Source organism: Manis javanica, chromosome 8 (genome assembly GCF_040802235.1).
Source record: "Manis javanica isolate MJ-LG chromosome 8, MJ_LKY, whole genome shotgun sequence".
NCBI lineage: Eukaryota > Metazoa > Chordata > Mammalia > Pholidota > Manidae > Manis > Manis javanica.
Window position 1 is genome coordinate 113,337,072 of NC_133163.1, and position 25,038 is coordinate 113,362,109.

General features: G+C 41.4%; 2 protein-coding genes and 1 pseudogene across 8 annotated transcripts in view; 2 read left to right on the forward strand and 1 right to left on the reverse strand.

Moving 5' to 3' along the window:
- The window catches only part of CSNK1G1 (casein kinase 1 gamma 1), a 304,324-nt gene that overhangs the window by 199,362 nt on the left and 79,924 nt on the right, over nucleotides 1-25,038 (reverse strand). The gene's annotated exons all lie outside the window — the stretch shown is intronic.
- On the forward strand, nucleotides 127-24,996 carry LOC140843181 (transmembrane and coiled-coil domain-containing protein 5A-like). 4 transcript variants are annotated; one of them, XM_073211964.1, is made up of 13 exons: nucleotides 127-1,137; nucleotides 2,541-2,585; nucleotides 3,584-3,733; nucleotides 4,164-4,284; nucleotides 4,662-4,712; nucleotides 5,424-5,495; nucleotides 8,200-8,256; nucleotides 8,710-8,769; nucleotides 9,187-9,251; nucleotides 10,313-10,367; nucleotides 12,194-12,234; nucleotides 15,655-15,886; nucleotides 18,148-24,996. In XM_073211964.1, exons 1-12 carry the CDS (start codon nucleotides 1,061-1,063, stop codon nucleotides 15,851-15,853), a joined length of 993 nt encoding a protein of 330 aa, XP_073068065.1. In that variant the 5' UTR covers nucleotides 127-1,060; the 3' UTR covers nucleotides 15,854-15,886; nucleotides 18,148-24,996. The 4 variants fall into 4 exon arrangements, with proteins under 4 accessions (XP_073068065.1, XP_073068066.1, XP_073068067.1 ...); XM_073211965.1 differs by having other exon boundaries at nucleotides 15,655-15,879; XM_073211966.1 differs by having other exon boundaries at nucleotides 127-1,997; nucleotides 15,655-24,996.
- On the forward strand, nucleotides 12,628-12,740 carry LOC140843310 (small nucleolar RNA U13; annotated as a pseudogene).

A 25,038-nucleotide genomic window follows, 5' to 3' on the forward strand; every position in this document is an offset into this window, starting at 1 on the left:
CGTCCTCACATGCACACCCTGTAATGTAAACTCCGTGATGGCAGGTGTTTGGGCTGTTCTGTTCACTCTGTCTCCCTCATGCTTAGAACAGTGCCTGGCATCCATAAGCGCTCTTCTGATGTTTCAGTGTGTGTCAGATGAATGAGCGGTTATGGGATCAGACTGATGCCTTAGGACCCAGGTTCCCATAGCCACACTCGGGCAGAGAGGAAGCTCAATCTGCGAGAAAAATAAAACACAGGGACTACCCCTTCATACTACCCAGGAATCACAACCACTGAACTGACTACCACCAAACTCGGCCATCCATCTAGCCTTGGAACTCTGCATGAATGACCATTGTCACCCACCCCACTGTGACATGTTGCCCCACCCATCCTATGTCAGTAGCAGAGTCCTGACCCTTTGGAAGGTTCTGACACTCTACTGGTTGGTTCCAGTGGGGAAGGACTAGACTTCAGAAGCTGAGCGACTAAGGTAGAATCAGGAAGCCATTTACAGAAGGGGGACAGAGTTTACTGAAGAATTGGATAAAAAAAGGAATCTAAGGTACAGAATGAACCAAATTATCTACTTCTGCTTGGTTTTTCTGAGCCCCATTTAATACTAAAGATCTTAAAATCTGAAGATCCTTACAGAGTCCCGGCTAGAGGTCAGAAAAATTACTTTTCAGGTCGGTCATGCACCTACACTCATGCCCAGGGGGCCTTAAGGAAAGCAGCTGGGCACGGAGCAAAAAGGGACTTCAGAGGAAGGGATGACCTTTATTGATTCTAATTACCTGGAGCAAAGTTTGAAAGGGTTCTTGTTCTAGAGAACCATCTCCGCATGTACCCACTAGAAGGACACACATTGAATTTTCCAGCATTATCCCTGTATCCTCACTGTATCCTTACCTGAGGTACAGTCAGATCAGGGACAGAAGAATCAAAGGGCTGGGTTTTGTCATGGCCAAAACCTGGGGGGTTGGAGGGAGGAAATCAGTTGACTTAATTTTGTCCCTATACTCTGGGACTCCTGGCTAGTTACTCTGTGTTTCACAAATGGACACATTTCCCCAATGCATCCAATGCATCTCTGCTGGTATTTCAGGGAATCTACATTGGAAGAACCCGAGGAGGATCAGCTAGATCACGAGTAAGTATCACGATTATGCAAAGCCACATCCAAGGACCAAGGTGTGAAGCAGGTCTGCTCTGCATGACTTCCCTCATCTCCCCCCTCCCTTCCTCCTACACACCCGTCTATCCAACCCCCGGCTGTCACCCACCCCACTGTGACATGCTGCCCCACCAATCCTATGTCAGTAGCAGAGTCCTGACCCTTTGGAAGGTTCTGACACTCTACTGGTTGGTTCCAGTGGGGAAGGACTAGACTTCATAAGCTGAGCGACTAAGGTAGAATCAGGAAGCCATTTACAGAAGGGGGACAGAGTTTATAGAAGAATTGGAGATAAAAAGGGAACTAAGGTACAGAATGAAACAAATTATCTACTTCTGCTTGGTTTTTGTGAGCCCTATTTAATACTGAAGATCTTAATATCTGACGATCCTTACAGAGTCCTGGCTAGAGGCCAGAAAGATAACTTTTCAGGGTGGTCATGCACCTACACTCATGTCCATGGGGCCTTAAGGAAAGCAGCTGGGCACGGAGCAAAAAGGGACTTCAGAGGAAGGGATGACCTTTATTGATTCTAATTACCTGGAGCAAAGTTTGAAAGGGCTCTTGTTCTAGAGAACCATCTCCTCATATACCCACATAGCCTTGGAACTCTGCATGAATGACCATTGTGACCCACCCCACTATGACATGCTGCCCCACCCATCCTATGTCAATAGCAGAGTCCTGACCCTTTGGAAGGGTCTGACACTCTACTGGTTGGTTCCAGTGGGGAAGGACTAGACTTCAGAAGCTGAGCGACTAAGGTAGAATCAGGAAGCCATTTACAGAAGGGGGACAGAGTTTATTGAAGAATTGGAGATAAAAAGGGAACTAAGGTACAGAATGAACCAAATTATCTACTTCTGCTTGGTTTTTCTGAGCCCTATTTAATACTAAAGATCTTAATATCTGACGATCCTTACAGAGTCCTGGCTAGAGGCCAGAAAGATCACTTTTCAGGGCGGTCATGCACCTACACTCATGCCCAGGGGGCCTTAAGGAAAGCAACTGGCCACGGAGCAAAAAGGGACTTAAGACGAAGGGATGACCTTTATTGATTCTAATTACCTGGAGCAAAGTTTGAAAGGGTTCTTGTTCTAGAGAACCATCTCCGCATGTACCCACTAGAAGGACATACACTGAATTTTCCAGCATTATCCCTGTATCCTCACTGTATCCTTATCTGAGTTACAGTCAGATGAGGGACAGAAGAATCAAAGGGCTGGGTTTTGTCATGGCCAAAACCTGGGGGGTTGGAGGGAGGAAATCACTTGACTTAATTTTGTCCATATACTTAGGGACTCTTGGCTAGTTACTCTGTGTTTCACAAATGGACACATTTCCCCAATTCATCCAATGCATCTCTGCTGGTATTTCAGGGAATCTACAATGGAAGAACCCGAGGACGATCAGCTAGATCACGAGTAAGTATCACGATTATGCAAAGCCACATCCAAGGACCAAGGTGTGAAGCAGGTCTACTCTGCATGACTTCCCTCATCTCCCCCCCCACCCACTCCCTCCTACGCTCCTGTCTATCCAACCCCCTGCTGACACCACCCCAAGCACTCCATGTCCTCCTGAAGTGACAACTCTTATAAATCCTGCATCCACTCAGCCCTTCCAAGGAAGGACTTACTTTACCAAAATCGTCCCTCATTCCCACTCAAAACAAAACACCTCTCCCTCACACTTTATCCCCAGTTTATAGTTTCAAAGAGAAACCAATTAACTGACACACAACAACAAAAAAAAGTTACTGAGAGCTTCCCATTTGCCAGGTACCCTTTCTAAACCACTGAGATATTACCATTATTACAATCAAATTTATTTCAAAAAAGATGTTTGTATTCTTGAAAGTGAATGCCTGGATCATATCTGTGTGTACTCAGTGGAGTGACTCCCATGGTAGATTCTCAAGCTTTGTAGCAGACAATGGAGAAGTTTTGAGATGGGAGGAGGGAGGGAGAAACAGAAGCCCCATCTGCTCGTGGAGAGCTCTTGCGGCATAAGGCAGAAACCAACTCTAAGTGATGTGCCAGGTGCCTGGATGAAAATACTCAATGGAAGTGTATTTCATGAGCAGATTTTGTGCACCATTTTCCTGAGAAACCATTCTCTCCAATACAAGAGGCTATTAAGGAAACAATCTTCTCCTGGAACCAGGGAGGAGGTGCACTATTACACTGAGCACTTTGATCAAGAAAGCCTGGGAAAATCCTCTTGCTCACGGAGTTCAGAATTACTGAAACAAACTGTAAGGGCATGATTAAGAAATACAATTTCCTATGAAAAAGGAAAGGTGTGCTCCCAGAAACAGCCAGGTTGCTGAATCACAGGTCTCCTAGATATCCCTTCTGGCCCAAAGATCCCTGACCCTGAGATAACTGGCCCTTGTTCCTTTCGTGGGCTGAATCTATAGGTCAGAGGAGTTGGAGATCTTAAGACTGACCCAGTCAAATAGGAACCTAGAAAGTCTGAACACAGACCTTGAAAGAGACCTGCAAATCACAGATGAGGCAAATCAGGAACTTCTTCTCCAAATCCACAAGAAAGAAGAAGAAATACAGAGGTGAGTGCTGGGTTTTCTTGAGGGAAGTTCCCAATCCAAGGGATGGGATAGAGGAGAAGAGACAAACCTGAATTTTCCCACTTGCTCTAGACACCTCTATCTTATGTAGCAGTTCCTTCTTCATTCTTTGGCATTTTCTGTGGCTCAAACCCGGAATTACAGCAAGTTTCAAAGAGATTCTTAAAAGACTGGATGATATTCACCTGAGCTGAAAGAACACTAGGGTGTTTGACTCAGGACTCAGGTCAAACGTTGAAGTGATTTTTTTTTCCTGCCTTTGAAGTGATTATGATGGTAAGGACCCAGGAAAAATGGGCTTCCAACTTGAGAGCCATATTTACTGACCCTGAAGGAACCCTTAAAACTGATAGATGTGTTTTTCCAGTTCTGAAGCTGTCTGTTCCTCACACTATGTGCTTGTGTCATTCAGGCTGGAAAGTGAGATCACTCAGACTCAAGACCTGAAAGATGATGAGTGGGAGAAGGAGAACAGTACCACCGTGGAAAGGGAAGGAACTTTGCAAGAACAGGAAGATGAAATCGCCAGACTTGTAAGCAAGGAGCTGGGAAGAGCCATCTGATAGGTTTTATTCCTCAGCTTGTCTCTCATTAGTCATCAGATAAGCTAGTCGTCTCTTTTCTACATGCAAAGAATAGTCAAAAGTCATGGTAAAATATGTGTCAGTGGCACAGTATCTTTGGTAATATTCAATATTGGGAAGCCCTGCATGTGGGCATGTCTATCCTGGTGAGTTGGTATACACATACATATGTGGAAATCAAACCACAGGTCCTCTACCTGACAGTAGCAGTGAGGTAGAGTTACTGCAGGGAAACAGCACCAGGTGAAAGGGAGAACAATCAGCTGAATAAAGGTGGGTGGCAGCAGGGAGCTCCGCACCTATGCTCTGCTTCTTTCTCTCAACAGGAAAGGAAAAATGAGACTCTGGTGCACGGTATAAGAGACCTTCAAAAAAAGGTGGGTTGGGGCTCTAGTTTTCCCCACGTTCCCCGCAGCGGCTCCAGCTGTCAAAGACACAAGGGAGGGAAAATGATCATAGAGGATCCCACGTGTCAGAAAAGTTTGTGCTGGGGGGCGGGTTCTACCCCTGCCCCACTCTCCTGAGGCTGAGCCTCGTACCTGAATGCCATGGACTTCCCCTGCAAGCATGAGGTGAAGGCAGTGGGTGCGACATTTGGGCTATTTGGTGATCCCATGGGTTTTTCATTCTATCACAAGAAAATGGAATCCACTGACACTTTGTCGGAAGGTGAAAGGTTAATTTTATTTTCAACAGACTTTTTAAAATACTTAAATCCCAAGGGCTTCCCCTTTCCTTATCCAGGCATTCACTCTACCTCAACTCCTGCTCAAAATACAGCAGGTTTCCTATGATCGCCCTACTTTCTGACCCCCGCCTGCAGCCCTCTGTAGCCTGGAATGGCACAGGGTTCAGGGAAGTCCTCCTGCTTGTGCAGACCCTAGCTTTGGTGGCCGACACTAGTGAGAAGAAGACGGAGGTAGAATAAAGATGATTCCAAGGGCACCAAGTATCCATTAAGGGACAATCTCCTGGCAGCTTTACCAAGGCCATGTTATTGGTTCTACACACCAAACAGTGTGCTTGTCTTCTAGAATTTTTTATTTGATGTATTTTTATTTGAAATATGTATTTATTTAAAATCATAGCTTACAAGGAAATCGCAAAAGGAAACCAAGTGTGAACAAGGCCATCTAAAGGGACCACTAGAAGACTCAAAGGTAAACGAAAAAGCAATCTTGAGTGGGTTTGGGTTACATAACCAGGAAGCAAGCTTTTAGGTGGAAACAACTATCAAAACTGGGATAAATTCTTTGTAGTTTTAGCCCATGTCAGACTTAAGCCTAGACTACTGAGTACTGAATTCTTTTCTGCCCTTGGTAAGGAATTTCACTCTGAAGCCATATATTTTGTTTCTCTTCCTTTAGGAAGAGCAGAACACAATTGCACAATGCATATATAACACTGAAGTCCCTAGTTTATATCCTGGTCCCAGCACTTAGTGAGGTATATGAAGTTGGGCAATTTAATCAGCCCCTTCCAGCCTCAGTTTGAAAAACTGAATGAAATTGTGCATTTTTAACTCTCCTTTTTTTGAAGAGTAAAACCTTGAAATGTCACATATTTAACGTGATTATTTAAAAGTCTAGCTGAGGCAAATGTATGAATTCATAGAGCAGAGCTAGGATTTGTCAAATCTACTGTGTGCTAGGTAATTTACACACTCTATCACTGACTCCCATCCAGAAAAGGATTCATTCAATTTATCACCCTAATATTTAGTGACCTCTACCTGCTGAGTGCATCATCATACATTGCTTAGCATTTCTCTAATTGTGTTCCAAAGATAAAAACCTGGGCACAACCACAATCCATCTGATCAAAGATGCAAAAAGGTGGACTTATTTTTTTATTCAGAAAGCAGGTACAATTCTTACTTGATATTTTCTGTAGAATCCCATCTTCCCCTGCCTTATTTCTCTTTAGCTTCTTAAGCTCACACTTAAGCCCATACTACGTCTGTGGAGGCCCTGCAGATATGGACACACTGAAAATAGAAATACAAAGTGAAAAATAGAGAATTCCCTATTTCCTGTCAGCCAGGTTAGTACTGATGGCCACAAAAAAAACACACACAAAACAGGAAGTCCAAAGCCACCCAAACAGCTTGCTTGGCCATGCCTGTCCAGGAAATGTATCTGGAAAGGAAGAAATGTGGAGCCTGCATGTGCTTCAGGATAAACTTGGGGCTCCGGTTAGAAAGGCTTATGAAGCCCCTTGACTAGCCTTGCCGTATAACTAAGTGCATTGGCTTCCTTCTGCTCAAAACAAGTTTTCTTGACAGCAGCCCAGCAGAGCCCATGGCAAGGCTTTAAGTCTGGTGATGCTGTGTCACCTCAGCTGAGCAGGAAGACTATAGGTAGTTCCAGGTATTGTCACAACAATGGCCATTATTTTCCCAGAAGCTATTAGCCCACCTCCAAAGAACTCTAAAGCATTACTGACCCTTTAGATTACTCCCATTTGCCTACATGCGCTGTAGAATTCTCAAGTGATTTCTCTAATTCTATGAAATCCATAGCATCTCTTGCTTCTGTTCTTACATCCTGGCAATCAGCTCATCAGTTTAATGGTAGGCCTGCTGCGCCTCTTTGTGTCTCAGACCACCGTCCTCAAGATACAGCCCTTAGCACATCTGGCTCTCTGGCCCTGGGTATAATTGACTGAAGAGGAAAGGAACTGTTAGAAGTCTTCAGATGTGAAACAATGGTACTAGATCAAAGTGGGAACAGTAGAGCTAAAAGTGGAAGGAAGGAAAAACGCAGGCTTGTCTGCTCTAACGAGGGAATATCCCCCGAGCACATCTATTCCTCGGCTACATTACCCTTCTGCAAGCCACCATCAGCCCTTGCCTGGATGCCAAATCAGCCTCTTGGTCTTCCTGCTTCTGCTCTTACCCTTAGTCTACTTTTCACACATAGAAAAGACTTATTCTTTAAAAACACAAATCAGATTATGTCCTTACTACTTCGAGTTCACACCTGGCTTCTCACTGCAATTAAAATACGGAACCAAACTCTAGAAGCCACAAGGCCCTACATAATCTCACCCAGGTCAACCTTTCCCCACCTCATCTTCTCCTTCCCAGGTGTGTCCCCATGCTCCAGCCACATAACTTCCACATACACACTAAATATGTGCTCTTTCACAGTCTTGGCTCTTGCTGCAACCCTGCATGGGGCGTATTTCTTCCAGATCTCCATTTGGCTAATATTTACCATTTAGATTTCAACCCAGTATCATCTCATCAGACAGGACTTCAGCTATGATAGCTCTCATGCCATCGCTATCACTACATTTCTCTGTTTGTATTTCTTTCATAGCATTTATCATTATCATGTTGACTTATCTGTTCATGTCCCCAACTAGAATGTCAGCTCTGAGAGGCAGAGACTCTGACTCTCAATCCTGTTCACCGCTGTACCCTTTCTACTCTCATGGCCTTCTGCCCATCACTCCAACGTAGTGACCAATATAGCATAGGATTTCATCAAATAAGGAAGGAAAAGAAGGAACAGGGAATATGGGGAGCAAAAAAGGAGTGAGCAGTAAGCATATAAAAGGAAAAAGAAGAGTGAAGTTTTTCAAGATCGATGTTTTCCCTAAGAGAAATAGCTAAGAAGGAAGGAAGCTAAGAATTGTAGTTTAAGCGTGAGTGGAGCCCTGATGAATGCTAAGGGCTTGGGAGTGTAGAAGGGCAGGTTCACCAGAAGGACGCTGCATGGTTGGACTCTCCCCCATTAAAAAGACATCTGACATCATACCTGATGCATGTCAACCACCTGTCAGGTAACCTTTGAGACAGCATTTCAGAATGGAATCCTGCTTGCACCTTGAGTTATCCATCTCCTTCCCTTTCTGTAGGTTAAGTTACAACAGCTGGAAGCTTCCTGTGCCGACCAAGAGAAGGAACTGGCCAAGGTGATGGTAGTAATTTCAGTATTACTTCTCCCAGAGGAAGGAAAAGTTGATGTTCAGTTAGACGATGCAATACATTCTGCAAATGACTGAGTTACACATAATAAGGCTCCAGATCCAGAACCATTATGGGGTTGGGGAGGGGATGAAGGAAAGGAAGATGAATGCAGTCTCCTAGGTTTCCTTCTCTTCAATAATTTTTACAGGATATGTTCCATATCAGTATATTCAACAAATTAGTATCTATTCTTCTCCCAACTGTCCCAAAATAAAATCCCCCCCAAAATAAAGCTTATCTATCCTAAAAAAAAAAACGAGTTCATATATACAGCAAAAACATATTTAGAACAATTAGAAAACTACATTTAGGGTCTGGGATTTAGGAGGAAACAAGTATACTCTTGTTCTTAGAGAAATTTCCTGAAAGAAATTTAAGACTGAATTTTGGTTTCCCAGATAATGGAAGACTATGCACATGTGGCCCAGCTCTGCAAAGATCAGGTCTTCTGCATTAAGGTACAGTTTCTCGGTAATGGGACACAAAAGGGTTTGTAAGGTACAGACAGGATAATATGAAACCAGGCTTTTCCAAGAACACTTTCTAGGACAAGATTAACTCTTCAAAGTGGCATTACAAAGAGACTTTGGGTCCCTGACAACCCACCACCAATATCATTCCGTTACAGCCCTGGTCTCCTGACCTCTGTGCTCTTAAATTCATAATGAGCACTTTTCCTTTCATGACGCCAAATACCCAGGGACCTGCCGGGAAGGTAGGAAGTACAGCGAGTGACCAGGAGTGGTGGTGGGTGTCGGGGCTGGAGAAGGAGACCAAGCATTCATATTACCACGTAATAATACATGCTTCTTATGATTAGAAGAAGTGTAAGGCTTCTAATTAGTAACTGCGGCTTCTTTTATTTCTCTGGGAAGAAGTACCAGGAAACTTGGAGGAAAATGGAAGAAGAAGCAGAGATGCGGCTCCTTGAGAGAGAAGTGTGAGTTTTGACAAAAAAAGGAACTTCTTGGTTTTAGTGGTAACTCCAGCTCAGCCTCGGTCAGAGCAAACATTCCTCTGACCAATTCCTACGTGGGACTGAGTGAGCCCCAACACCACATCTCTCTCCCTTCTGTTGGTGATTGTTTGACTCCCACTAAACCACACCAACATCAAAAAGGAGGTCCTTGTTCCATCCTTCTTAAAAAACCATAGAAACATATCTCCCTTCATGCTTCTATCACATGTTCAATTATTCAGGTTTATATTAAGGGCAGGAACATCTGATTTTAAAAGGGCTGGTGGTCAGGCACTCTGATGAGTAGGACATTCCTACTTTCACAGAAAAGCCCTTTAAACTAATACCACCCTCATTTCCCCAAAAACATAGAGACTAAGCCATATAAGATAGGTATGAAACTAACCTCTAGACACACGAAGGCCATCATATTACAAAACTCAAACTGTACGCTATATTAACTACTAAACTGTGACCATTAGAGGTTAGAAATGGTAAGACAAAAGCCCCTCCTTTCTGAGTTTGTCTAGAATTGAAATGGTGAGAAAACAAAGTAAAAAATCTCACTCCCATTTCTTGGCCCCTTTTTAGAAGTTACATCTTAACTTAGTCAAGAAGTACTTATATTTATTAAATATTTTAGAATCTTGGGATCGAGGTAAAGAGACCCAAACTTCATAGCGCCTCTAAACAGCCCTGGTATGCATTGCGGCCTGGGAGGGCCACAGGGTACCTGCTCTTGGAATTCTGAAGTATGGCTTCAGTGCTAAGCTCAGTTTCTAGAACAGAGCTGCCCAGTAAAACTTTGTGCCATCCAATAGTAGCCAGTTGCCACCTACTGAGTACCTGAAACATGGTAGTGTGACTGAGGAACTGATTTTTTTTTTATTTTAATTAATTTTAATGTTCACAGGTACATGTAGCCACTGACTTCCATAGTGGACAGCACAGCTTTAGAATGTAAAACTTTTTAAATAATCATTATGTAGTATGAATATTTGAGTGTACTTTATTCAACCCCTATCTCATTCATTTCCCCCTAGATCAAAAGTCTTGAGCATGAGCTCTGCAAAAAAATACAACAGCCAAAATAATAAGGTGAGTGTTCCACCCTGTGTCCTCTCACTCAGTGCCACTGCCTGTCAGAGTTTTCAAAACACTATAAGCCACGAAACATACACAAATCTTCCCATGTGCATTTTCTAAGATGAGTACTAGATGTAATTTCAAAGCATTCCAACCTAAAACCTGAAACAAAGAAAACATGTAAATGACATATCCTCGTAGAAACTAGTCTAAGACCTCAGAAGGTTCAGAATGCAAGCAAGAAGGAACATTAACTGAGGGTATAATACTCTACAGAGAAGAGGCTAATATATGACACATATACCACACCGCCCACCTCCTGCAATCACAGAACTCTTTCCAGGTGATCCCAACATGGTCCCGAATCTTTCAAAACACAAAGCACCAGGGTTATCTGTCACTATCTGATCAGAGATGCCCCATGAGTTAACATAAGAAGTCATCACTTCTTTATGACAAAGCTCCAAGACTACTCATATTTAACATCGTGATGTCACCAGCACATATGTAAAGGTCAGAAGGACATCGAATTGGATGCAGAGCATCACGGCTCTTTGCCTGTTTGGCATTTTGGGGCAGCAAGTTCACAGGACTAAAAGATAAACTTTTATTTAACTTTATTTTTGTAATGCATATTGGTTTAAGAGGCAAGGTTGACTGACATTCACCAGAAATTTTTTGGCATGAAATATATGGTCTTGATAACCTCAGAAAAAAAAGAAGTCTTCTTTTCCCAAAAAGCAAACATTAATAATACACCATTGTCCCTGGGGTCATCTAGATGTTCGGGTATATGTCACACATGCCCACAGTGACCATGACTCCAATGGTCCTGAGCAAGTTATTCTGGCCCCTCTCTTGCATATTCCACTCAGCAAAAAAATTAACTGGACCCTGAAATTAACTGGACCCCCCCTCTCTAGGACGAGGCTTAGCATACTTTCTGATATGTCCCCTCATCTACCCCCAATGGTTCATCAAAGTATTCATCTGACTACCCATCAGAGGAAAAACAGAGCGTGTTCATCAGGGTTACCAGAGTCCCATGATGGTCCCGAGCCCTGAGTCTGAGCCGTCCTTACAGAGATGCTCCCTGAGCGCTGATCAGAGGGCGCTTCACCTCATCGGACTCAAGCTATAGAACCAAATGTGTAAAACACACAGTTTCTCCTGATTCCAATTCTATGAGCCTTATTTACACAATTTTAAAATAGGATCTTAATTCCTCCATCTTTTTATCTCCCAAGGAAGTTAAAAGGAAAATGAAATAACTAAGGAAATATTTTGTAAAAGAAATGTCACAGAAATTCAGGATATATCTTCACCTTTCCATTTTTATACATTCTAAAACTTATCTCAGAATATATTTCTGTGGTGTCCATAGCTTGTTCATTCCTCTAAGGGTTGCTGGCTGAGCTGAAGGTAAGCAAAGAGTTATGAGAGCCCAGAATGTGGATTCGCAGAGGTCCAGGCTTCAGGCCCGGCCCTATCACTTACTAGCTGTATAACCTTGGGCAACAGACGTTACGTTTCTATGCCTTCCTTTACTCCTATCAGTATATATAAGGAGGTGATACAAAAGTATATAGAAATATCTAAGTGTGTGTATATATATATATATGTGTGTGTGTGTGTGTGTGTGTATGTATATATAAATAATGCACATACATATATATGAATATATATGTATATACACTGTCTTTGAAAATTTCATCTGTTTATGTTTATGAAAAAAATTTGTATGGTATCTAAACATAACATATAACTAATGGCTCACTGAATATTACTTGACAGTGATGAAACTGCTTATTTATCAATGTCCTTTCTTCTTCTCCCAGGACAATTCTCTCCAAAAGAAGGGAATATGGCTCTGTAAAAGGCAAGTAAATATCTTTGAGCAAACTTCCTGAACACTGGGAGATCTACTAGCCATCCTGCAGACGACAAGGAGAACCTTGTATACACATTCACACATTCTCACACACACACACACACACACACACACACACACACACACACACACACACACACACACACACACACACAGAGTCAACAAACTAGTGTCATCAGTGACCACATTTCTCAGTTCTAATGCTATGACTTCTTGCCGAAAGGCAATTACTAATCTAATTTTCCAGTATTAGCAGCCAACAGCCGAGCAGTAATCACAAATGGGAATGTTATCACCTAAAAGACATGAGGCAAATCTCACATTTCCTCCCTCTTCCCTTAACAATCAGAATTCATTTGATGTGTCTGGATCCCCAGTAGAATCAGTAGATTAGAAATGGGGTTCATAAGCATAGTGATTGGGTTTTCACCCTATTGTATGACACATGCCTCCCTCAAACCTTGTTACAATGTCAACTCTTTACCACTGAGATGAAAAATATATACATACATAGGGAGAGAACTTCTAAATGCAATATACTGCTGCCTAATAACAGATAAAAGAGAAAATGATTGTGAAAAAAAGATAAAGCACCTAACAGTATCCAGCACATCATAATTGCTCAAAAATATTTGTTAGCCTAAGAACTCAAGATTCAAACAACTGAGTGCATATTAGTTCTGAAGGAATCACTGTGACAGCAAAGATCTGTTTTCATGAAGTCCTTGCATTTTCAAGAAAAGGTCAAATTATGTTCAATATAATCTGTTTAAGAAGGCATAGAGAAACATATATTCAAAGTGGTATAAAATATGATTTAGAAAGAGTTCCATCAAAATGATTAACATAAAATTATTGGTGTTTAAAGGTAATTTCCAATGGTCTAGAATATTGGCTTAAGGGGGATATCCCTTCATACAAGGTAAATGAAGTACTACATATTTTGGTGTCCCTAAATATAGTGTTCTGGAACAACTAGTAGAATTTTTCCTAGAAATCCTACAACTGCCTTCACCTATACTTTTAACACCAGTGCCCAGCATGGATTCGCCCATGTGGACTCCCAAGGGCTGTCTGCCTTCAGTTGGTAATCTGGAGGAGAATGTACAAGTTTAGATCACCAAACTACAAACACCTTTCCTCTTGTTTTACTCGACCATTCTGTGAGGCACGGGTAGGCTGGTTGTTAACTCAAGAGATTAAAAAGTTGGTTATTCCTAAGATTTTCCCTGGGAATGTCACCCACAACCTCCTTATGAATATTGTATCCAGCTTCAAGGAGATTTGTAGGAAGGAGGAAGGAGGTTTGTAAAGGGCTTCTGATTCTAATTCTAAGATACTTGACTAGAATGGATCCTGGATCCGGGCTCTAAGATCAACTCTAGAGAAAAACTTCAGAGAACTGGTGGGGAAGGGGTTCTCTCTGACTACTGAGTGCAAGTGGTAATGAATTTGTCCTGGGGCTGGAGGCAGCCCAGAACAGCCGGATAAGGTTAATGTAGGAAGGAAACAGTGGAGGTTTGCTCGTGCAAATCATAGTAACACAACAAGGGCAAAAAAATTCATCATTTAAAGAAGAAATCAAGACCACCATAGGGAAATTTAGAGAAATGTATTAAGAAATATTAAAAGTATCATGAATGAAAGAAGAGAAATACCATGATCATGGATAGGAAGCCTTAATACCAGAAATGTATCAGTTATCCCCAGTGGAGAAATAGTCAATTCAATTCCAATCAAACTCCCCAAAAGATGTTTCATGCAATTGAATGAAATGATTCTAAAATATACTATATTTGGAGGAGTAAAGGGTCAGAGATAACCTGGAAATTTTAAAGAAAAGTAAGAGGTGGGGAATATGCCATTTCAGATATCAGAACTTACTATGAAGCTACAATAATTATGATAGTGTGCTATTGGGACCAGACTAGGAAAACTGAACAATGAAATGGAACGAAAAAAAAGCTTAGAAACAGTGCACATTTAGACCTTTGATATGTAACAATAATTATATGTCATAGGGGAAAGGAAGAATTGTTCAAAAATATGGTAGGGACAAACGTTATCCAAATAAGACAAAAAATGGTATCAGATCACTAACATTCAGCATATATAGAAAGCAAGCCCAATGTGTTAAAGACTTAAATGTCCACAAAAAGAAAGAAAGGAATCTTTAAAATTCAGCATGAGTTATCTATTCCCACCTAACAAATTACCCAAAAACTTACTAGTTTCAAGTAATAAACATCCATCATCCCATAGTTTCTGTGAGTCAGGAATCTTGGAGTCATTTAGCTGGGTACTTCTAGCTCAGGGTCTGTTGTGAGGCTACAGATAAGATGTTGGCCAAAGTTACAGTAATTAGAAGGCTTGGCTGGTGCTACAGGACCTATTTCACACTGGCTTTTTTGCTGGATTTTGGCAGAGATCTCTCAGTTCCTCATCACATGGACGTCTCCACAGGGCTGGTTGTGAAGCCTCCCAATATGACAGCTGGTTTTCTCCTGAGAATAAGGAAGAAGCTGTAGTGTCTTTAGTACCTAGTCTAGGAAGTCACACACTGTCACGTCACTTCCACAATATTGTATTCTTTAGAAATGAGCCATTAAGTCCAGTCCACATCCCAATGAAGGGAAATCTCATAATGAGAGGAGTATCAAAGAATTTGTGAACATATTTTTTAAATGCTACAAACTCTCAATGAAGATAGAAGTATCTTTCAGACCTTGGTATGGGGCATGGATTTTTAACACGACATAAAAAGGATTGATTCTAACTAAAGGAAAGGTTGATAAACTAGCCTTGATTAAAAATTGTTAACTTTTCAATTGTTAACTTAGAAAGTAGAGGGAAGTTACTCAAAGTACACATGGAAAAGGATTCATATCAAGAACATATAAAGAATTTTTACCATTTAGTAAGAAAAGCTCAAACAACCTAGTAGATAAATGGGCAAAAGGAACACAGAAGACCAATAAACCTATGCACAGATATTCAGCATCACTGTTCCTCAGGGAAATACAAATCAAGTCCATAATGAGAAATTACTTTACACCCATTTGATTAGTGAAACTTTAAAAATCTGACGGTAAGTGTTGGAGAGGGTGTAGACCCACAGAAATGTATACTCTGCTAGTGGGGTATAAATCAGTGTGACTACTTCACAAGATAATTTCAGATAATGATAAATACTAAAAGAAAATAAAACACAGTGATGGAAGACAGTAACTAGCAAGCCAGCACTAGGGAAGGACCACATTTACAAGGGGTTGCTGGGAACGGAGACAAGATTTAGTGGGAGACATTTGAATATCAAGAAGGAACCAGGTGTGCATTTAGGTATGACTTACTGGTCTGTTCCTGGTTGTCTAACATCTGGCTAACAGTTTCTTGGCTTTCTCTTTTCAGGATTTTTCTATTTCTCTTTTTCATAACCCTATTTTTCATCACACTGCTGGGCTACCTGTTTTTCCACATAAGCTTCATAAATCCAGATCTCCTCATCGACATACTACCCAGGATACTGAGCAGGAGCACCTTGTGGAGGCTAAGGAGCTTCCTCTCTGCGTCCCTCACACTTCGGACTGAGGACTTGTTGCCCCACTAACCCCCAAACATCCTTGGAAAAAGAAGGCAAGTGGTACGTGACTGTGTGCACTAGGAGATGGTGGAACTTGTAGAGGGAAGATGTTTTCTTCAGTTTTTCCCTTGAGGTTTGCCTACGGATTACCTTTCCTCCCATGTTGCCTTTCCAAGATCAACCTTGCCCAGTCAACAGCTCTGTCAATAGATTTCAGTGGCTATAGGATAAGCTAAATAGTATGAAATAGTAAACAAAGTAGACCATTTTCAGAATAATGTCACCGATGCTAAACAAAGTTAGAGTCCATCAATACTTCTAGTTAATCTTAAAAATGTAAGAGACTGGACCTCTGCAATGCAGATGGCTCACTACTGATAATTAGAACTCTACAGCGGCAAGTGACCTTAACTTAAACTAACTTCCAAATTACAGCAAAATTAAAAAAAAGATATTGCCTATGGAACTAAAAATATGAGGTTTCAGGCATGGCTGAATCCAGAAGTTTCACCAGTGTCCTCAGGGCTTCATCTCTCTCCCTCCTTTCCCTGAATGGGCATTGCTCCTTTAAGTGGCAATCTTCTGCCAATAACCTAAATCCTATACTACCAGATTAGCAACTTCAGCACAATCACTCTTTTCCAATAGCTACAGCAGGAAATACCAAAGAGTCTGTATTGGCTGAGGTCAATTGCCTATCCCTGTCCCATAATAGGCTGATCATGTGTCAGCAAAGTCATCCTTTAATGAAAGGCTTAAAGGCAGCTTGGACCACAGATAAATATTTCAAACAGAAGGAACCAAATGGAAAAAAAAAATTAAGCAACTTTCTTAGTCTGGTAAATTGCCAAGAATGAGTAAATTCTTTCTTCACCTCAGGCCTCAGAGAAAACAAAATCCTTTTCTCCTGGCAATTACTAGAGTAATGTGCAAATAAGCATTGTCTGACCGTACAAGTCACTGAGTTTTTACCTGGCACCCTAAATGGAAACACCCTCCACCACCTCAAAGAGCAGCACTGCTCGCGTGGCTTATTCCCACACTGAGTGGCAGAGGCCTTCTAGGGTCCTGTAGAATCTGGCAGTTTCTGCCCAGTAGGTGTGGCCTTAGTAGGTGCTTCATTAAACCAGATTTCGTTCTTGGCACAAGGGGAGGATAAGGTATGGCCAGCTCCCATGTACCACTGTCCTGCCACATGATAGAGCAAGAAATCCACTCCTCTGCCCTCATGAATTGGAGACTTAGAATTATGAAAGAAAAAGTATTGTTACACATTTTGATTTCAGATCACTGAAGGAAACAAAAAAATTTTTCCTTTCATGCATCGTTTATTGTTCATCACTATGTTTTCTCTGCTCTAGCTAAGTGAAATAATGCTGAGAAAACAGTTCAAAAGTTATTAGGAAGGACACATATCCCTAATAACATCTTGAGGTCCATAACTGCCCTTGTTGTTGGTTAAAGTAAAGGTAAATGTTGACTATATCATTCAGGGTCACACCCAGAATACAAAACTGAGAATAAGAATTCAGAGAGTGGGGAGAACCAGCAAAAACAGTTGTTCCCAGAATGTAAATTGAGTCAGCAAAAAAACCATTTTCCTCTATGTGACATTATTCCCGTAGACGGACATTCTGGCAACTTTACATGGTTTCATTAAAAAGATGATGATGATGGAGGGGGGAGCAGGGAAGGGAGGAAGGAAGGAAGGAAAAAAGCAAGAAAGGAAACAAGGCTGATCCGACAGTGAACTGCTGTTCTCTTCTACATGACTACTTCACTGCAGCCATTGACTGTGCTTCCTTTAATTTTATAATACTGAGAAGTAGAAGTTATTCTAAAGGCCAACCTCAATGGTTAAAATCAATGTTGTAAAAATTCCTTCTGCTAAGGAGCAAAACTAATGGAGGCTCTTCTGTATTTGCAGCGAAAAATAGAAAAAGAGCATTCACATGCAGTGTGGGATTAGAGCCTGGGAACAGATGTAGGGGAGGTCAGCTGCTGTGGCTGGGCTGTCTTGATTCTCCTGCTGAATATTTACAGTGGGGACTGGCTGCAGGTGCCAGGAGTTGGCTTCCCAGTATCTTGACCATTGCAAACAAGGAGCAGCTTGCTTTGTCTCTGAGCAGTGCACTCTTCCCTCATGATTTGACTATGGCTGAATGGCTCCCTCAGAAACAGCGGAGGGCACTGTTCCATGGCAAATGCAGGCTCTCCTCAGAAGCTGTTTCTTTACCATAGGTATATACTGTACCCCTGCAAACTGCCAACCAGATGGGGGCAGGTCTGTGGTAACAGCAAAACTGTCCCATTTTTCACAGGGTCATCGGCCAGATCTGGGTTTGAACATCAAGAGCACGGATGATAAAGTCTCCTACCCCAGGTGCTGAGTCACTACCTACAATGATCATCTGCCTAATTCCTTCAGAATATGCGTTCTAAGTGGAAGGATTTCCTCACACAGTCTCTGCCCTTATACGTATGCCCACCATGGTGCAGAATTCCACAGTTTAATAAATTCCAAAAAGAGATATCACTCCACAGTGCTATTTATGTTAAGTTTTATAAATAAATAAATTTAAGATTCATGGAGACAGAAAAAGGATGTATGTTGCTATTTGCTGTACAGAAATGGACAACGACCTAGAAAAATACAGCCTTCCAAGACTGACCAAGGAAGAAACACAAAATCTAAACAAATCAATTATCAGCAAAGAAACTGAAACAGTAATCAAAACACTACCTAAGAAAAAAACCCGCGGGCCAGATGGATTTACCTCAGAATTTTATCAGACACACAGAGAAGATATAATTCCCATTCTCCTAAAAGTTTTCAAAAAAATAGAATAGGAGGGAATACTCCCAAACTCATTCTAAGAACCCAACATTACCCTAATACCAAAACCAGGCAAAGACCCCACCAAAAAAGAAAATTACAGACCAATATCCCTGATGAATGTAGATGCAAAAATACTCAACAAAATATTAGCAAACCGAGTTCAAAAACACATCAAAAGGATCACACACCATGAGCAAGTGGGATTCATCCCAGGGATGCAAGGATGGTACAACATGTGAAAATCCACCAACATCATCCACCACATCAACAAAAAGGAGGACAAAAACCACATGATCATCTCCATAGGTGCTGAAAAAGCATTTAACAAAATTCAACATCCATTCATGATAAAAACTCTCAACAGAATGGGTATAGAGGGCAGGTACTTCAACATAATAAAGACCATATATGATACACCCACAGCCAACATAATATTGAACAGCGAGAGGCTGAAAGCTTTTCCTCTGAGATCGGGAACAAGACAGGGATGCCCACTCTCCCCACTGTTATTCAACGTGGTACTGGAGGTCCCAGACACGGCAATCAGAGAAAACAAAGAAACACAAGGAATCCAGATTGGTAAAGAAGAAGTCAAACTGTCACTATTTGCAGATGACATGATATTGTACATAAAAAACCCTAAAGACTCCACTCCAAAAATACTAGAACTGATATCGGAATACAGCAAAGTTGCAGGATACAAAATTAACACACAGAAATCTGTGGCTTTCCTATACACTAACAATGAACTAATAGAAAGAGAAATCAGGAAAACAATTCCATTCAAAATGGCACCAAAAGAATAAAATACCTAGGAATAAACTTAACCAAGGAAGTGAATGACCTATACCCTGAAAACTACAAGACACTCTCAAGAGAAATTAAAAGGTCACTAACAAATGGAAACTCATCCCATGCTCCTGGCTAGGAAGAATTAATATAGTCAAAACGGCCATCTGCCCACATCAGTATACAGATTCGATGCAATCCCTATCAAATTATGAACAGCATTCTTCAATGAACTGGAACAAATAGTTCAAAAATTCATATGGAACCACGAAAGACCCCAAATAGCCAGAGCAATCCTGAGAAGGAAGAATAAAGTGGCGGTGATCTTGCTCCCCAACTTCAAGATCTACTACAAAGTCACAGTAATGAAGACAATTTGGTATGGGCACAAGAACAGAGCCACAGACCAGTGGAACAGAATAGAGACTCCAGACATTAACCCAAACATATATGGCCAATTAATATATGATAAAGGAGCCATGGACATACAATGGGGAAATGACAGTCTCTTCAACAGATGGTGCTGGCAAAACTGGACAGCTACATGTAAGAGAATGAAACTGGATCACTGTCTTACCACATACACGAAAGTAAATTCAAAATGGATCAAAGACCTGAATGTAAGTCATGAAACCATGAAACTCTTAGAAGAAAACATAGGCAAAAATCTCTTGAATATAAACATGAGCAACTTTTTCCTAAACGCATCTCCTCAGGCAAGGGAGACAAAATAAAAAATGAACAAATAGGACTACATCATACTAAAAACCTTCTGTACAGCAAAGGACAACATCAGCAGAACAAAAAGGCATCCTACAGTATGAGAGAATATATTTGTAAATGACATATCCGACAAGGGGTTAACATCCAAAATGCCTAAAGAACTCACACGCCTCAACACCCAAAATGAAAATAACCCTATTAAAAAATGTGTGGTGGATATGAACAGACACTTCTCCAAAGAAGAAATTCAGGTGGCCAACAGGCATATGAAAAGATGCTCCACATCACTAATCATCAGGGAAAAATGCAAACGAAAACCACAATGAGATATCGCCTCACACCAGTTAGGATGGCCAGCACCAAAAAGACTAAGAACAACGAATGCTGGTGAGGATGCGGAGAAAGGGGAACCCTCCTACACTGCTGGTGGGAATGTAAGCTAGTTCAACCATTGAGGAAAGCAATAGGGAGGTTCCTCAAAAAACTAAATACAGAAGTACCATTTGATCCAGGAATTCCACCCCTAGGAATTTACCCAAAGAATATAATTTCTCAGTTTCAAAAAGACATATGCACCCCTATGCTTATTGCAGCACTATTTGCAATAGCCAAGAAATGGAAGCAACCTAAGAGGCCATCAGTAGATGAATGGATAAACAAGAGGTGCTACATATACACAATGGAATACTATTCAGCCATAAGAAAGAAACAAATCCTACCATTTGCAACAACATCGATGGAGCTGGAGGACATTATGCTCAGTGAAATAAGCCAGGCGGAGAATGACAAGTACCAAATGATTTCCCTCATTTGTGGGGTATAACAACAAAGCAAAACTGAAGGAACAAAACAGCAACAGACTTACAGACTCCAAGCAGGGACTAGTGGTAACCAAGGGGAGGAGTGAGGAAGGGTGGGTGGGAATGGGGGAAAAGGGGATTGAGCGGTATCATGATTGGCACACATGGTATAGGGGGGATCATGAAGAAGACAGCTGAGCACAGAGAAGACAAGTAGTGACTCTGTGGCATCTTACTACACTGATGGGCAGTGACTGCAATGGGGTACATGGGGGACACGATAATATGGGTGAATGTAATAACCACATTGTTTTATCATGTGAAACCTTTAAAAGAGTGTATATCAATAATACCTTAATAAAAAAATTAAAAACCCCTCAATGGCAAGTTTGGCAGAAATTGTTCACCAAGAAGGTTTAATATTGCCTTTATGAGCCAAAGAGACAATAAATAATATGAGAGGGGAAAGTATTCTATGCATAATTTCCAGTAGGGAAAAAAATTCATGATAGAAACTTGAGCCTCATAAGGGCAGGGGAAAAAGAAAGGGGGCATTACAATTAGTATGAATAATATGTGTGGGGAGCATGGGGACGGCTATACAACACAGAGAAGACAAGTAGTGATTCTACAGCTTCTTACTAAGCTGATGGACAATGACAGTAATGGGGATTGTGGGGGGGACATGGTGAATGGGGGAGCCTAGTAAACATAATGTTCTGCATGTAATTATAGATTAATGGTAACAAAATAAAACCAAACAAACAAAAAAGATAAGCAAGTGTGCATTGAGGTTCCAGGAAATAAAGGAACGAATAAATTGTGAAAAAAAAAAAACCTTGAGCCTCCATTCCAAATGGAAACATAATAGCGGCAAAACATTTATTGTCTCTCGTCTTTATTTTCCTCACATGTAAAATTAAAAGCTGATATATTAAAAGACATCCAAAAATGGTAAAAATATAAATACATATCTGACAGTTTGGTTGTATCTAAAAAATGTAATGACTATATAAATCTATTCTTTGAAGTCCTTCTACTTGGGGGAAGGGTGGGGGAATAGCCTGAATGCTCATCACAGGTAAACATTTGTTGAATACCTCTTGTAGGCTGAGTTGTGTCCCACTAAAATTCCTATACTGCAGTCCTCATTCCTAGTACCTCAGAATGTGACTGTATTTGGAGATAAGGTCTTTAAAGAGGTAATTAATTTAAAATGAGGTCATGAAGGAGGGCCCTAATCCTCTATGACGGTGTCATTTTTTTTTCGTTTGATTTTTATACTTGATTTATATGTGAATCCCGCATTTCTCCCTTATTATTATTATTATTATTATTATTATTATTATTATTATTATTATTATTATTTTAATAAAATGCTGAAGTGGTAGGTAGATGCAAGATAAAGGTAGAAAACATAATTTAGTGCTGTAAGAGGGCAAATGTAGATGATCAGGTCTGTGCCTATAGACTAAGCATTGATCCAAGCTAGACAAGGGCAACAAAACATCCACGGATGCAGAAGATTTCTCTCAAAACAGTGGGGTGAGGTTCTAAGCCTCACCTCTGTTGATCCCCAATGTCTATGACGGTGTCATTTTAAGAAGAGGAAATAAGGACACAGACCCACACGGGGACGCCTCGTGAGGACACAGGGGAGAACACGGCCATCTGCAAGCCAAGGAAAGGGGCCTCAGGGGAAACCAGCTTTGCCAGCACCTTGCCTCATAGCCTCCAAAACTGTAAGGAAATAAACTTCTGTTGTTTAAGCCACCCAGTGTGCAGCACTTTGTTACAGCAGCCTTAGAACATTAACACAGGGCACTCTCCTGGCACTCCAGGGGAGACAGGTATGTACACAGACAAACAGGTGAGAAGGGTGTGGAGGGGCAAATTATGAAGATTATCAACTTAGCAGAATTTCGTGTGCTGATTGAAATGATATATGGCATGTAAAAACCTGGAAAATGTTTATGAAAAATATTAAGTGAGAAGGCAAACAACAGTATTATCTATTCTATGATAACTACAAAAGATGGTTTGTCAATAGGAAAAATAGAAGAAAACGTAAAAATATAGGGTTTTGCTGAGATTAGATCCTTGATGAGTTTTCATTTTTTAAATAATTTATGCTATTATAACAGCAATACAATGAATTATAAAAGAAAATACATACACATTTTGCCAGTTCAAACTACCATAGTTGTTTATTGGCTATTAAATAATGGCAGAAGGAACTAATGGTACATTCCTTATTTTTCTTAACATTTCAGTCCACTTCAAATTTCTGCTTTTGAGAAAGCTATTCTGAGTATTTTAAAAGGGAATTCAAAGAGGTTTTATGAGCCTAAAGATTGCACAAAAATAGTAACTAAAAATAAGTAAGGACATAAGGAAAATCATGTATTTGATTCTGTATTCAAAAAACAATGATCTACAATGACGTTCTAGAGTCTTGCGCAGTTATAAGCCTCAAAACCAGGCTCATCTAGAAACATACACAAGCAGAATCTGCGGAAGTGAAACGACAGGTGAGTCAGCAGGAAGGGCCTGGGCCCAGGCAGCCGTGCCCAGGGCTTGGGCACCTGGCCTGCCCCCCTCACAGCAGCAGGGAGAGGGCCAGGCAAACAGATACTGAGTGCCCAGCCTGGAAGACGAGGGGATGTTTTCACAACAGACTGCCATGCCAAGGCCGGAGTTCGCAGCCACAATGCAGCAGCACAGTCTGATGTGTCTCAGTGACTCTTCTGCACAGGGCCCAGCACGGCTTGAAAATGTTACAAGGTGAAAACAGCTGCTCTAATGCTGCACTGGGTGTTAATCAAGCCACCTCTCGAATAGCAGCAGTGCTTACATCAAGGACCTTCATTTGCCCCCAAGGCCCTGTTTCTACCTTGATTTAGCAATTCTCACTAATAGCAGTCTCTTGTCCTCGTCCCACACAAGGTCCCAAGCTTTGGGGTTCTGCGGACCCAACAGGTTTGCCCTTGGTAGCCCCTCCAGGAGAAAAGCTCCCCAGAAAGGAGACAGAGCTTTATTTTTATCCCAGTGAAAGTCCCTATCCAATCCATTAGTAGCTACGATAACCATGGTGTAGGGCATTTCCTGGAAAAGCTATATAACCAGCTGGTGAACTCTCCCTACCATTAAATCCTGGGAGAGGCCATTGGCCTGAATTGTTACTAAATTACTCTTCTGTGTACGGCTTTATAAAGGGAGACGGTAATGGGGGTCATCAGAGGCCGTTAATTGTACAAATAGTTTGTTAGAAACTACAGTATGTTAAGAAGTCACTCTGATCCACAGATCAACTCAATACAGTCCTGAAGTAGAGATTCAAAACTTCCCAGGTTTCCTTGACTTATGCGAAAAGATACAAATTGTACAGAAGGTGGCCAAAGTGTACAGACTCATGTATGCAGGAACACATTCTTTACATAGTGCAATTGATTTTATCTTCCCCTCTCCCTGCTCTGACTGCAGTTGGCAGAAAATACAATGGGGCCAACTCGAGATATCATGGACTTTTCCCAGTTAAAAATCTCTATGGGCAATTTCTCAGTATTTTGGACAGATTCTCCCTCTCCAGAGTTCTCTTTTTCCCCAGAATAGTGGCAGCTGCAGGAAAAGCTACGTATCCTCAAAGCAGCAAAGGAGGAGCTTTGCGTCCTCACGCCTCCTCCTGGTGCCCTGGGCCTGCTGGCCCTTCGGCTGCGTGCTGGTCCATGCTTCTGGTGGCCATGGGCCTTGTCTGCTACTGCCCTTGGCCGTGAGGCCTGAGGATTCTGTGTTCACCTCAGCACAACCTAAGGTTTCCTTCCCATTGATTAGGCCTCTTGACACATCTACACCACACTTCTGGGTCTGGCAATGCTCAGTGCGTTCTCTGCACCACCCTATTTAAAACTTCAATTCCTTCCCACGTAAACAGGACTCACTGAATTTCTCTCACCCCCTTCACCTATGTTTCTTCATAGCATTCTTCTTTTTTATCATACCAAATAAAATAAATGTACTCATTTATTGCGTTGTGCTACCCCTTCCGTCCTCACATGCACACC